Here is a 15,333-nt window from a genome sequence, read left to right as displayed (position 1 = left end):
TCTGTACCCTTGCACGGGAGCCTTCCTCGAGAGCGCCAAACGCTGCCTGCTCACACATACAGTGTTCTTCCTAACACCTCAGCAGGGCAATGAAGAAAATGCAGAGAGATCCTTTATAAGCTGGTGGCTATGGAGTAGCTATTTGAATAATTCTGCTTTCAAGATCCATTGTATCAGGTCGTGAACAAAGCCAGCATTCAGCCATGGAAACCACACTGTGGTATGTGATACATCCTGGATTCCCTTTCTGCTTAAAATAAGATTTGTCTGCGGTAAGTGGATAGGATCTTCTGGTAAATTTTAACCAAGGGCAACCACTGAATTTGCACAGTGAAACACCATAGCATCCGAAACAAGGGACATTTTAGCTGAGTCACCACGAAGACTTTCCACCCTGAAAGCTGAAGGAGCAAACACATTTTTTCCTTTGAAGACTTCAAGCCCAACTTCTTTCCATCCAGCATTCCCCCCAGATCTCGACTTTGCAGTAATCTAACAAGTCTAGTCGGAAAGTGATTCAAGCATCTTGCTGCTGTCATTTCCCCAGGAGTCTAAACCTCAGTCTAGCAGTCTAAGCTCACAATGCAGAACCTTTCCCCCAGCGCCCAGCCTACATTTTCCTTTGCTCAGTTTCATTTATTCATTTCTAGTGCTAATCCCCCATTCCCTTGGATATTGCCACACAGGTATCACAGCCATTTCATCACCACTTAGCTAAACTGTGCGAAAATCTCTTTATATCTTTCCTTGTAAATCTGTTTCAGCCTGTGGTTGTAAACCCAATTTACCTCCAAATCCAACCCTAGCTGCCAGCCCACTGTTAGGCCAGAGCTTTTCAAATTGCCCCCTGCACCCAAGGGGAAGCATCAGGGGAAAGAGAACGCAGTAATTCAGTACTATAAACCAACAAAGTCACCTAGGTCCAAGGTCTATGTATCCTGACTCTCCAAGTTCATTCTTCAAAATACTAAACCAGTTTTCAATTCTGCTAATTTGTTGTGAAAAAGGAAAGTAATGTATTTTTTCCTTACTTATTCCCATGCTGTAAAAAAATCCCGTTACATTTTTACTAGATAAATAATGCTGTGAACAGCTGAAATCCAGATCTGAAAGTTGCATCTTTAGCCAGCATCTAAAGGTGTTGTCAGGAGTTTGTTTTAACCACAGCATGCAGCTGAGATAACCTCTGATGTACAGTGGCAGACTTCCCCGTCTTCAGTAGGCTCTGGCTCAGTAGCTTGTGGTTTTAACTACATTTACCTCTATTTGATTAAGCAGTGAGTTGTCAAACTTGAAGCCAGGGATTCTCTTTTCACTGCAGACCACTCCCACGTCTTCAGTGTGCTTGCAGTCGGTCACTCCCCAGCCGTTGGAAGTGCAGGCTGCCAGCGTGGTCTCCTTGCCATTACAGTGGACATTGTCCATCCAAATTCTCCCTGAAGGGGAAAGAAAGCAAAACTGAGATTCACAGAGATGGTAGATCTCGATTACGTTGATAACTGGTAGAAAAGCAAGCGATGGTGCTGTCCTAATTAATTGTCCTCCTTTGCATCTCTGTAGAACAACATGTCCTTTGGATATAAAGAACTGCCTGACCTTCAGATCCATTACTCTAAGAAAAATCAGAGCTGTTTCCCTTGGCTGCCCCAGCTTCGTACTAGCAGCTCTAACATGTTTGGTTGATTAATCACCAGATGATGGATCTGCCAGCCCTCTCTGGGCTCCCCGAACAGCAGGGCAGGAAGAACTCCTGCGAACCCTGGCTCTATCATTTGAGGAGGGCATGATTCCCCACGGCATGGGCTCTCTGCATCAGGATTTATCCAGCACTATCCTGGAGTGCAGAGAACACTCCCATTAAATCACGTGGCAATATGTTTCTGGTTTATTTTCAAATGTCACAACCTCTCTCTCTCTTGGAAATCTCCTCCTCTACTCCAAGAGCCAAAATCCACAGTTTGGGACAACATTCAAGGTTTCACATTTCAGTCGAGTCAATGTTAAGGCCTGTTTGCTCTTTTACGGGCAGGTTTATAGGTGTGAGCACTAACGAGTGGTGCTAAGTAACAGAAAGGCAGCACATTTATCCCTGCTGTAGTGGAATTAATCAGTCCATGGGTTACATCAACAGTGTGCCAGTCTTTAACCTTTGAAGAAAAATTCCGAGTAGGCCAACATTTAACTAACAGCATATCAAGAAAGACAATTAAATGCATCTATTGAGGTCAGAAAGCTACATACTCTCACAGAGCTATTCTACCTCAAGCAATATGATTTTAATAATTCATTGCTACCTATAACAAACAAACATTCAACTTTCCAAGTCTTTATTCAACATATATTTGGGCACAAGATGTGATGAGGTGTAGTCTGATTGCCCACACGACCATCGCATACAATTTCAAAGACCAAGAAAGAAAGGACATGCTCAGTTTGGTGAGTGAAGAGCTCTTCCCCACCACAACCAGCCCGAGAGTGCCCCAAAGGATTACTATAAATGTAACCCTATACAGGACACGAAGCATGCATGCTCCTTTGGGATTTTATAGGCTAATCTGTATTGCACAATAGGATGCACATGTTCCTAGAGAGGCTAACAGGAAAAAAAAAATATATGATTTCTATAGCATTGTATAGGCGGTCCACTTGGAGCCTAAACAGTTCAGAGAAATAAAAGACAGGAGGAAGGAGCCATCAGAGGCCGTATTTGGCTCACTGCAAGGCCACGGAAGAATAGGGAAAGGAACAATCAACAAGTTATGTTTGTGGGTGCAGCTCCCCTCCTGCCTATCCGCACCTCGCTGCGGAAGAGCCTGCTATGCTCATCCGCCACCGGCTGCTCCCAAACATCCCCTGCCAGAGTTTGCACAATGAGATCTGCCCCTTCGGCTCTGATCATTCCTTGGCTTGTTTCAGTCAAAACAAGCAAACACCTATTATTTAAACTGTTTAACCTAATGGGACACCGACATAACGAGCTTCTGCTTTGCCACGCACCTATTTCTGTTACATTTGTAGGAAATATCACTACTTCCGAAATTTAATCGACAGATCAAGAATTATTGGGAGCTGAAGACAGCTAGTACAATGTTATTGCTCTGGAGTTTCCTTACCTTCTCCTTTTCCATACTTTGAGCTTGGTAGCCAGGACACAGCCTCCACGTAGCCCAGCTCCCTGCAAACCACATGAGCAGCATGGATGGAGAAGTCATCATCACACACTGTGCCCCACTCGCCATTGTAAAACACCTCCACTCGGCCTTCATTGTGTTTTCTTTTCTGCCCTGCCAGCCGCAGCTGGATCTTGGGAATGTTTGCTGGCCTCTGAGGGGTCTGGTACACTTGTGGGGGTGGCTCAGGGTAACCGGGGAGGTAGGGCCAGTGTTCGTACTGGGCAAGGCCCAGCGGGCTCAGGGAGGTGAAGAAGAACAGCGTGATGAAACAGTGGTTATGGTTAAAACCCAGGAATCTTTCCATTTTCAGTGCTCACAGTTCTCAGAGCCAAATCCTCTGCTAGCAGCTGCCAATCAGTGCAGGTAGGTACTGCGTGGCTGTCCTGAAACGAAAGGAAAGTTTGCGTAAGGCTTGGTAATGACATGGACTTTATATATCTTGCTTCAGCAGAGGATAAAGCTATGGAAGAGACTACATCCAAAGCTGCCTGTAAAAAACAAAGTCAAGAAAATTATATTTTGTGGGGTGGAAGAACAAACTGAAAAAAAAAAAATACCCACAAAAACCATTTGCAAGTTTGGGCCAACTTGCCAAACAGTTTTGGCTGGAAAGTATTTTTTCCAGGGCAAAATTCCACAAGTTGCAAGTGCTAGCAGTAGCATTTTCCTGCTCCTTTGAAAATCCAGTAGTTCAGTGCCTCTAGCAGGCTTTGACCAACCTAGGTTCAAATCCTACCAGGACAGGACTGAACTACGTTTCTCCCACACACCCCTTGACAAGGGAGCCAAATTCATCATTTCAACAATGGAAAACCAGAAGGAAAATGAAATGTATTTTAACATGGTCAGAAGAGAGGTTTATATTGAAGTCTGTTCTCCCAGGATGATGATAGAGGGCTTGTTTCCGTTACTGCACGCCTGGTTGTGTCTGTACAGAATGGATGTACGTTACCGTACGCAGACACGCTGGCAGAAGTAGTTTTGTCTAACCTTGTCTGGCGAATGCTAACTGCTCTTCAGCCTTCAGTTGCTAAGTCCAGACAGAGACTCACCAGTCGCACAACTGCTACATCCTTCTATAACCTAGTCAGTTAAGGTATGAACTGGAAACTTTCTGGCTCATTAAAGGAACTTCATCCAAATGTTGTATAGAGTTCAGTGTTTGATCATTTTCCGCCCCTTCTCACTCACATACTCCCCACCTTCATTCAGGCACCCAGCACGTGGAGCGGTCAAGTCGCACATGGCAGGGTTAACGGTTGAATAGTTTCCAAGTGAAGCAATGCCAGAGCACAGTGGGGAAAAAGCTCCCCAGCTCTTTAAAGCTCCATTATTTCCTGGCAACCACCAAAGGGGAGGTGGGGGGAGAGATTTGGCTCTGAAAACAGATGTCTAGAAGCAAAAATCTTCCAGTACTTTTGCTAGGTCTTAGCCATCCCAAAAAAGTGACGAGAAGATGACATACGCATGTGAAGGCACAGCGAAATGCATTAAGCAGCTTTTCAAGGTAGAGAGGAGATGCATCACAAACCCCAGGCAATTAGTCTGAAGTTCAGGAGACATCAGGTCAAAGCTCAGCTCTGATGCTGACACGCTGTGCAACCTCAGGTAAATCACTTCCACTGCTGTGCCTCAATTTCACCTGGGTTAAACAGGGCTGATGAGAGTGAACTTCCTCCTAAAGTGCTTTGAGACCTGCGGATGGAAAGGCATCTGCCTAAGAGCCACATGTATGAAGTAGAACCACGTGGGTTAAAAGTCTATCATTGCATATCAGGGAAGGGAACAGGAAAAGTAAGGTGGGACTCAATGAGAGATCTAACTACACCAAGGGGGTAGGAAAGATGGAAAAATATGGGCAGAAAATTCTTGAGAGTCTTGTTTTTGAGTAAAAACTTGGTTTCAAGGAGCCAGGAGGAGCCAGGGACTCTCACAGCAGTTTCACCAGATTGAGATTTGTAAGTTTTCATAAGGCACTCTAAGAAATACTAGCATGGAAACAGAAGTATTTTTAGAAATTTTGCAGGTCAGAGTTGGAGGGGAAGAGAGGAAGGAAGTACAATTGCTTTCACTAGGCTGCTCGCCTCCAGCAGCAAAGGGGATTTCCCAAAGAAAACGCAGTTGACAGGGCAGGATACATGTGTTTTATAAAAATTAAAGGCTCCTGAGTAAAGACATATTCATACTAGTCAGACATGCCTGACTTCAACACCTACCAGCATGGATTTCACAAGAAACCACTTACAATGTTTTTCACAGAAACAAGATGTTTTTTTTGCCCATGTGTTTATCCTCTGGGCTGAGCGATTGCTGTGAATAGTATAAAAAAATAAAAAAAATACAAGTACCCCCTGTAGTCAGGGAAGAACAACGTACATTAGTTGCAAGTCAAAAACACTGAAGGGGGAAAAAAGACGGAGTGCAGCCTCTCCCAAACAGAGGCAGGAGCAGCAGGCATTAAGACCACGACTCCTCTGTGCAGGGAGACAGAGGATAGAAACTTGAATCCAGCAGAGGACTACTGGACTTCAGAAAATCTGGTTTCCAGTTCTGATCTTCTTTAAACATCTGTTTTGACCTAATTCATTTTATTTAGTAGTTTGTCTCCTGCTACTGCACAAATTGGCTTTTGGATTTAATAAGCCTGAGCAAATATTAGTAAAAAACAAAGCTGGACTGAAACAATCTTTCTCCAAAAACTAAGATGAGGGGTAGCAAGGCCCTGTTTTAGCTAAAGACACACAATCTGGGTTTCTAAATAAACCGTTACAGCTTTCCCATGGCTGTCGCACGCATACAAGAATGCAGTGCCCCGTGTTTACATGTTGCTGGGACCTTCTGAAGGGTCTGGATGGTCTTGCTGTGCAGCAGGCAGCCCTGTGACGGACATTTCAGGAGGCAAAGCCAGATAACCTGCGGTGAGTAGCCTTAAAGTCAAGTCTCGAAAGACCTCTAGCTCCCAAGAGATGAGATGGCATGTCACCATAATTAACAGAACAGGACCAAATCCCCTCTAGGTTACAGTTTTGCTTATGATACTCCAGTAAGCTCAGTAATAAACTAAACAGGAGTACTTTGCAGAAGGAAAGGACCAACAAATAGCCTGTAACCAGCAGGTCAGCATGTTTCACTTATCCCTCTTTTACCACTGGTCACTGTTTGCCTTGGCACCTCTGCTCTCAGGTTAATAGGGGTCTTTCACAATCAGAGGCCAAGGAGGAGCTAAGAGCCGCGTAACTCCGCTCTCCAGGACTGCTTTCTATCCAGACCAAAGCTCTTGGGTCATTTTACTGCAGGGCTTCAGCCAAAAGACACAAGAATCTGGGGAAACCGTTCAGAGGCAGGATGTAATAGTTACCAGCTGAGCTCCCTGAAGTGTTAATTAATAAAGCAGACAGACCACTGCAAGATGCCAGAGCCTAAAAAATAATAAAAAAAATTGCCGGGTCAGGCAACCCAGGAGCCCCATACTCCCAACGGCAACCGCAGGCTGCTTTGCTTTTGCTCCCCAAAAGCTTAGAGACTTTGGGAGTCGTGCGAGAGCAGGAAAAACATCGTTTACCATAGAACTTAATGAAAACCGGGTGAGGGAGGATAAGATTCCCCGAGAGCCAATTGCTCGGCGGAGGGAAGTTGGACTAGCAAAAAAGTATTTTAACAAGCCTATATGAACCCTGAACCTTCGCCAAGGAGAAGGACTCGGGGCACACGGGTTTCACGCTTAGGTAATACAGCATCCTGCCTCATCTCTCTTTGTCAGGATCCTCCAAGGATCAGTTAAGGCTCCTACAGGGCCTCTGGAAAAGGGACTGGAAAAACATCTGCGGATCCCCATTCTAGCCCAATTCCACCTGCAGAAGTGAATCTCAAAGGAACCTCCAGAAGAGCAGAGCAGCAGCACTCCCATATGCCTCACGGGGCAACACCGCAGCGTGTACTAGCAACCACAGCCTGCTTTTCCTTCAGGTCACGTCACCATCCGCTCCGAAACAGTCACACATTCAACCATTAGGAGCCAAAGCTTTCACAGGGCCTGCAGTACCCCAGAAGTAAAGCCCTACACACCCAGAGGCCTTGTTTCTCAAGGTACTTAAGAGAAACTGTTCAGACTAATATTCACCATGTCAGGAGAAGCAGAAGCCAGTGGAATCTGAACACAGGCAGTTGGCATCCCAGAAAGTGTTGTACAACTTCCTTCACATCATAGCACCAAACAGCCACGCGAGTTCTGGACTTATTCTTTCCCAGCTCCTCCTGCAATCCCTCTTCTTAGCTACAAGACGCTAGTTGTACTGCACCTGAATCGAAGAAAATTGTCACTGCTCCGGAGCAGAAACACTGAGGACTTGGTGACAGATCCACTTCGGGACATTTAAAGAAACAACCATGGACAGTCTGTATCAGATAGGAGCCAGCTGCACACACAGACTTATGGTGGCATCATAAGCCACAACAACAACACTTATTAAGGAAAATATTTAGATAAACACACTCATCTGCTGCTATGCTTGAGATCTGGACATGTGTTTTCCCCAAGTCTCAAAGGGAACTGCACATGCTGAACTCCCTAAAAACAAACCTAGGCTTAGATTTGCAAGACATTTCATTTATGCTGGCTATTCCCTCTATTCTAGGGCTCATTCCTCCTCCTGTATCCTTTCTTTAATGGCCTCCAGACTTAATAATGACATAAGCCTAGAAGTGCATATTATGGTCTCTCCATTCAAGAGAATCCAAGACAGAACATTAAAAACTTATTCAATGAATTCAATGGAGAAGCCAGGAAAATACTGCAGGTCTTCTGGCTCTCTGTCCTGTGCTTCAGGCTATAAGATTACTCTCCATCTTTGCATTAACTTGTGATTTAGGGCATGTGCCTGCAAGCTGCTGACTCAGCCCTTTTCATGACTCCAGTCTTAAGTCTTGAAAGGAACAGATGGGCACACAGGCTCACAGGGAAACGCGCAACAATTCAATTTCAAAATAATATTGAGCTTTTATTTCTTCAGAGAATTCACTAGGTGAAACTAATAGGGCATTCACCTCCCCATATCAAAAGCCTACTCCTACCAGCAAGGATCCCTTTTTTAATTTTACCAAATCATCCAAACAATAGATCAACTCAGACAAGACACAAAACACCAGCTTTCCTGCTTCCCTCCTTATCCGGACAACAAAAGGAAAGTCTGGAGCGGTTGATTTGAGTCCTTTGTGCCCGTAGCTCCAGCAATGCTCTACTTGGCTTGCATGACACGGGGCATCCATCAGGAGGAAGAAACAATTAGCACTCGGAGCACTGTTGGCACGTCTGGGTCCCAGCCAGGAGCACCAACAGTTGTTATTCAGCCGCTTGAAACGGTATCACACGAGTTGTACGATCCGCACTTTCAACTCCACGCCCCGCTGCCCAAAGCGCATTCCTCAGGCACGCTCGCACACCCCGCAGCGAGCGCAGGAACGCGGCGGCGGCGGCGGCAGCGCTTTCCCGCTACTGCGCGAGCGCTGCTCCAGCCAGCACAGCGACGCTTCCACGCTGGGCCGCTCTCCAGCGCTGCTAAAGCTAATGGGAACATTACCCTTCGCTTCAGCAAGGGCCAAGGCTCAGATATACATCCTGCTGCTGTTCAAGAGGCTCATCTCCGCCTCGGGCACCAGGGCTAACGCTTTCGTAGATAAGCCCCCATGACTATAATCCCAAGGCAGGCCGTGAATCAGAGTCTGCTCATCCACACCAGCCCCTTCAGTAACATCGCTGAAGCTCCATCGGCTGCATATTATTGACAGACCCAAAAACACTAAGACACAAAGGTCACTGGTAGGGCCAGATATACCAACCAATGGCAAAGCCCCCAAATTTGCAGCAGAGCCCCATTAGCTAGAGGAGCAACTTGAGATCAGTACTTATCCCAGGGGTTAAGGAGCTCCGGAGAAGACCGTATGCTCCTCATGAAACTCCACATCCCACTGCATGGCAGGGAAGCATTGACTGGGGACACCAGAAAATCACCAGCACTGCTAACTCTCTTCCTAGAGATCCCCAAACATCGCTCAGAATGACGTAAGCCTAACTGAGCCTGTCTTGGAGCAGAGCAGAATGGGCTAGATAGCAATAAAACCAGGGTACTATGTTCACTGACCATGGGATGGCCTCCTCAGGGAAGAGCTGACATTCTGCTACGCTAGAAGGGTCACGTGAGCCCCTTCTGGTGTCAGCACACAGCCGCTTTCAGGAGAGGGGAGGCAAAGGACAGGCAATACAAAGAGCGTGCTACAGGTGGAAGCTGAAAACATTCTGATGTGTCACAAATCCAGAGACTCTGCAAGCCTGAAGGAAAGCAATACAATCAGCTAGTCATCGCACAGAGGAACGCGCTTTTTCTCCAAATTCCTCTTTATGGTTGAGATGAAAAGAACCAATGCATGTTAGCCAGTGCCACTGGGTTGTTTCTATTTGCTCAGCCCTTTCGCTCGGGCTTCCTGGAGGTCTCCGATTAGCACAGGACTTTTGTAAGCCACTTCAGACAGCTGTTGCTGATGAGGAACAAAAACCTGCTATCAGGAAGCTCGGAGCTACCTTAAGAAAGCAGATCTCAGATTACTACAAACTGTCCAAGGGCAACTGGTAGCAAATAGAGTCGCTTACATCAGGGAAGCTAACAAGTGTAGTTTGCCTCTTCCGCTTTGCCGGGATGCTGCAGGGAAGGAGAGAACAAAGTCCCACTAAGCCCTCTGGGAGCAGAGGTAAAGCTTGTGCAATCTGAAGCTCTAGAGCTGCCACAGCTTCACTGGCCACTGCCCACCAGCTGAGCCTGAACTGACCACTGCGATATTCCTTGCCTATCTTCCCTGCAAACCAAAGCGTGTCCCCCTAGACTCCAGAGGGGGCACAGGGGCAGCAGGCAGAGCTCTGCTGTCAATTAGTAGCCAATTTAACACAGATTACCAGATTGCTGCAGACTGTGTGAACAGACACCGTCATCTCACGAGATCTCACTCAAGAGAGAAACGAGATTAATAGTATCTTAAGAACCTTCTAGCCTCTCCTTCACATTCAAACATACATACATATATACATACGCACACGCACAATTTTTTTCCTCCTAGAAAGCTACTGACTTACTGAAATATGCACTACATGGAACAGAAAACAGTTTGGCGTGTTTGCCAGCTGAGATGGGGATAAATGTATTCTCCTACAATAGACATCTCTTTGAAGAGCCAACAAAAAGCATGCATGTAGCCCAGGAACACATATTGCTTGCCATTACTTGATAGAGAAATTATATTCAAGAAGAGAAACTCCAATGGCCAAAGATGCTAGATAGGAAAGTAGGAAAGAAAAGGCACTTTGCTTTTGTTTTTTTAAAAGACAGCTACAGGTCCACTACAGAAAAATCAGTGTTTACTGAAGTTACCTAACCAAAGCCCTTTGCACGATTATTTGATTAGATCTTTGAGATCCAACCTTTAGAAATATGCTGCTCTCCAAAGCTGCATGGACACAGCAATGGTTGCAGGCACAAACACCTTGGTCCATGGTCAGCATGTTTCAACTGAGAGGGGCCAGCTGAAGGTTTCTTACAGCTTCTAAATCCAGGCTGTGGTCTCTCCAAAGACCTGCTTCTTCAACTGAAGCGACTGATGTTTGCTTTCAGTTTTAGCCCTTTGAGGCATTGATTTACCTTAGAAAGATAAAACGTGCCTGTAGATCAGATGGACACATGCAGTATTTTCTCTCCATGTCGTAGTTCCAATTCAAATATGCTCCATTTTGGCAAGAGATCTTAATTTGTCTTATCTCCTCCCTTTGCCCGGTAATGAAGAACGAAGACAAATAGAGAGGTGAATCATGACAATTCTCAGGCTCCTGGCCAGCACCAGCTGGCTGTTGCACAGACCTTGTGCTGCACTCTTAATAGGAAACAGACCTTATTCCCAAATTTACTTCCAAGACAATTAAGCAGAAAAAAAAAAGATTTTTTGAACCTAGTAGTATTAAATTCTTTAATTTACAGCTAGTGGATGCAATTATGATGAACAAAAGCAGCAGTGGCAGCTGGAGCTACAAGATTCAATTCCTCTTTTCCTTAAGCATAGGCAATCAGTTCATGAATAAAGACCCTACAGCAAGGTACCGCATTCAAATCCACAGCTGACACACACAGATTCACAGCACCAGAGCACACATGTGCACGTCCTGAGTTTGAAGAGCATTAGCAAACAGTAGATACCCTCTAAGAAAAAGCTCCCTCCCCCTGCCATGCCCCTGCTGTGCGTAACGCTGTCTTAATACAGCCTAACCCACAGGAGGGCAGACACAGGACGGGGGTAACAACCTGCTGTTCTGAAGTCAACCTGTGTCCACGCTCCCATTTTACTGATATTCAGTCCTCTAGTCACATCCTGAGTTTACTCTCCCTTGAGATAGCATAAAACCTCCATCAGCATTACAACAGATTAGGACTGGGATTTTCCTCAATGTTTGCACACATTTACAGTAAATATGTATCTACATTCACACGCTCCCAAAGCATTCCAGAGAAAGTGCTTTACAAAGCAACAGACTGATGATCCGTTAAATCATTCCATCCACTGGAGTAGCCATCTCCAAGAAGGAACATTATTGTGTTTTTAAACAGTATCAAGGATTTTATGAAACAGTTCAGGAGGAGAAAGGATAGCAGGTTAAAAAAACAAACAAACAAAAAGCAAGAAACAAAAAAAACAAACAGAGGAAAAGTTAGTGGTGCAACGAAGTAAAGACAACTTTGGAGTCAAACTACTGAAAAGCATCTAGAGGACATTACTAAGCATATATTCTCACACCTCTGCTTAACTTGCAAAGGGATAGCGCTTTCAGCAAAACGCATGGCTTTTCCATTAAATCACCCTGTTGACAAGAAAGGCATTGCCCTCTACTAAATCATCAAGACTCCCTTCAATCTTGGTGGTTTTTCCAAACTACTAAATTATCTTGAAGGTTTTCCTGAAGACCTCATCTCTGCATTCCCACCCCAGCGCTCAGAAAACACCACATTGGATTTGACTGGTTAGTAGATGATCTTAAGAGTTATCCCAAACCTCAGCACCACCTGACTGAAGTATTAAACTTCATATAAATAAGCGCTTTTGGGGGTGCATTCCAACATCACCATGCACTTAGAACTGAGCTCATACGAAATTCGTTTCTGCAGCAATAGCCATCCAGCATACTATGCTAAAGATGTGGTTTCCTCCCTGCGTGCTCCACTATTACAGTAGCTCATGCTAATTTTTCATTTTATGTTTTCTAACTGCTCTCTAGCTTCCAAATGAGGAAATTCCACCACTGTGGGTGGTTCAATATAGATGAAATGATAGTGGCATGTAGGAACCCTAAAGCAAGTTATTTTCAGCCCCTATTAGGTACATGTTTGAAAGCAATGCAATGTCATCTTTATAAGCTGATTATAGAGATGCTAACTAGTTTTCTTTCTCTTCTATAAGATCTTTCTCTATCTGCACACCATAACACCTGCTCAAAGCTAAACAGCAACAGTTGATCCAAAAGATGGTAGTTATCTATAGGCACACTTAAGAATTAGAACTCAACCTGGGCTACATTCATTCCAGAAAGCAGTCCCATGTTTCAGTGCTGCAACTTTTTAGGCAGATGCTGCTGCACATCCTGAAGCCATCCTGAACGCTTCTGTGATTGCTACATGATAAAACAGCTTAACTAATGAAAACTGCCGCTAGGCTGAAGACTGCTTTGCAAAAGGGCAGTGCATCACTTCAGATTTAAGAGAATTTAAGCATCATAACAGAAAGCAGTTTCTTAACCAGGGACAGATCTCTCTTACACTTTCTGCCGATGGGAAACATCTGCTCTGAAGCGTTTTCCTCTGAAAGGGCACATTTATTCAGGGAGGATAATTTAAACTGCTTATGAAGTTTAGCTAGTAACATTTACACAATGTTTGTGGCATGTACTGTAGCTTTCTGGTCTAAATCAAGCGTATGCTAATAACCTTACAGAATACACACTGCCTCAGCTTGTAGACAGTTTGCAACATGTCTTTTCTACACCATTAGTACATGCCTGAAAGCAAGCAAAGGGAGAAAATCTTTAACCACGTCGCAACATCTTTGCAAAGTGACACTGCATATCTGTGTCATCCCATCCTGCCAAATCAAGTCTCCAGGGAGGGGGGAGGATACAAGAATCATCTACTGCCTTCCCAGGTCTAAATATACATGCTTAATAACATATCGATGGTAGAAAGAGAAAAGATGTTCAAAGAGAAAAGGAAAGAAGTGAGATCAAACTTTCAGCCCTGAAGCAAGAGAGGCTTAGAAAAGTTTCAACTAACTCATCAGCCCCTTCTTCCCTAGCAGTAACGCCACTGCTCTGCCTCGCAGTCTCGGCAGGACCGCATTTACCTTGGAGTTAGTGGTAGGCTGTGCTGGGGGTGACCTCTGCCTTGTCGTGCTTCATGAAGTTCCTTCTTCTGGGCTGAGCGCGCCGTCCGAGTGGTCCCCTCTGCACTGGAAAATACCCTGCAGCCAGAGAAATACGCTGCAAGAAGCTGCTGCTTCCTGGCAAATTTCACTAGAGTTAGCCAAGCAAACCCCTCCCAAGACCCAGCCCCTTCAGCCTCAGCTCATAGCGGGTGATATCATGGGCTTGTCTTGTAATCTGAGCAGAAGCACTGCAAACCAAAAACAAATGGGGGGAAAAGTTAACCCGGGCTGCAAGGAAGGAGGTGAGCTAGGAACAAGAGTGGTTTCTCATAAAGTTCCTAGAGGATGAACATGCACAATTACCTCAGCACCGCTGTTAAATCATACAATGGGATCACGGCAGTTTTTAGGCACCCTGACTTGATTCAGAGCCTCACAGTGCTGGGCCTTTTACCCCAGCATCTTCAGACTTCCCTTTCGATGGCTTATATGCAAGTTTGCAGCATGCCATCTCCACAGCTATCGGAGCAGGTTCCATCCACCTTAACCCTTCAGCATCCAGCAACTGCTTTTTCAACTGCCCGGTAGTCTTGAGATGCATAACTACAGCAGATCAAATCAAGGCAGATACTTAAAAACCATGTAGATCTGCAGCAAGAGTTACTCCATAGTCTTCGATGTCCTGAGGACTAACCAGATACTAAAAACAATTCCTCTGCATTAAAAAGAAAATCTCTGCTGTGCCAAAAGCACTAAAAAGACTTAGCGAGGAAGCATCTCAGACTTACCCCCCTTCAACACAATGTATACGCTTAAAAAAAAGAGGCTTTGCAACGCAAGTCAACATTTGGAGGTTTATGAAATGGCCTAGGCTAGGCCCTCAGATCTCAGCCTAAACTGCAAGAACTGAGAAAACTCAGAGCATCTGTAGTGTGAACAACTAGCAGTGAAATAGTAACACGGATCTGAGCTAACTCAAACAGTTCTTTCATCAAATTAAGCAGTCAAATCAATCAGACACTATTCTGAGGTGACTGTAAACTTCTGCAATATTTTCAAATAAGAGGGTTTTTGTTTTTTTAAACTGTCAATTTTTTATTTAGGCTTTTATCACATCATAACAATCCTATTCAACTGTTTTCTGTAACTGTGAAATTACCGAGAAAAAAAAAGTCTGCAATTCCTATTCCATAAAACACCTTGAAATTTTGTTTTCTGACCCAATTTAGGACAGCAACACATTCTGAAGCGTCAGCATTTCCCAAAGAATGGAAATCTATTTTCTGACCAGCTTTGCCCTTGAAAATTTAAATCTGCATTCAATGGGATTTTCGAATAATTCAGCGGAAATTTGATAGGCTCAGGAAGAACAGCGGGTATTCACAAAGGCTAACTTCAGAGGGAATATCCCCCATTTACTTCTGCAGATTCAGAGATGAAATTCCAAATTTGCCATGGACTTTCTTGCAAGCCAGCCCACCCAACACATGCCCTTCCCTCGCCAGCGCAGGATTGCTGCCTGTTGCACTCTTCCAGGTTAGTCCAGGACAATTGTGTCTTGGGGTAACAGAGTATCAGGATGTCAGGGCTTAAATCCAGGATGAGACTGAAACAGAGCGTGGGTCCTGCTCCCAGGGAAGCTAGCACCAGCAGGTTTTGCATTCTAGTCCCCAGTGCCCTAATTCTTCAGTTCGAGAAATGCTCTTAAGAGAGGTGA

General features: G+C 44.9%; 1 protein-coding gene across 9 annotated transcripts in view; it reads right to left on the bottom strand.

Moving 5' to 3' along the window:
• LOXL2 (lysyl oxidase like 2) overlaps nt 1-15,333 on the bottom strand; it is a 64,534-nt gene that overhangs the window by 40,199 nt on the left and 9,002 nt on the right. For 7 of the 9 annotated variants that reach the window (XR_010886573.1, XR_010886572.1, XR_010886574.1 and 4 more), the window contains exons 7-9: nt 13,596-13,712; nt 3,114-3,556; nt 1,261-1,436 (exon numbers count right to left, since the gene is read on the bottom strand). Coding sequence is in view for 6 of the 9 variants with exons in the window: in XM_067312562.1 (XP_067168663.1) it covers nt 1,261-1,436; nt 3,114-3,477 (540 nt within the window). In the remaining 3 variants the exon portion in view is untranslated. The remainder of the gene's footprint in view (nt 1-1,260; nt 1,437-3,113; nt 3,557-13,595; nt 13,713-15,333) is intronic. The other 2 variants (XM_067312563.1, XM_067312559.1) reach the window with 2 other exon arrangements.

Source organism: Apteryx mantelli, chromosome 29 (assembly GCF_036417845.1).
Source record: "Apteryx mantelli isolate bAptMan1 chromosome 29, bAptMan1.hap1, whole genome shotgun sequence".
Lineage (NCBI taxonomy): Eukaryota > Metazoa > Chordata > Aves > Apterygiformes > Apterygidae > Apteryx > Apteryx mantelli.
Note: the sequence above shows the minus strand (reverse complement) of the source record. Positions and strands in the feature narration are given on the sequence as shown.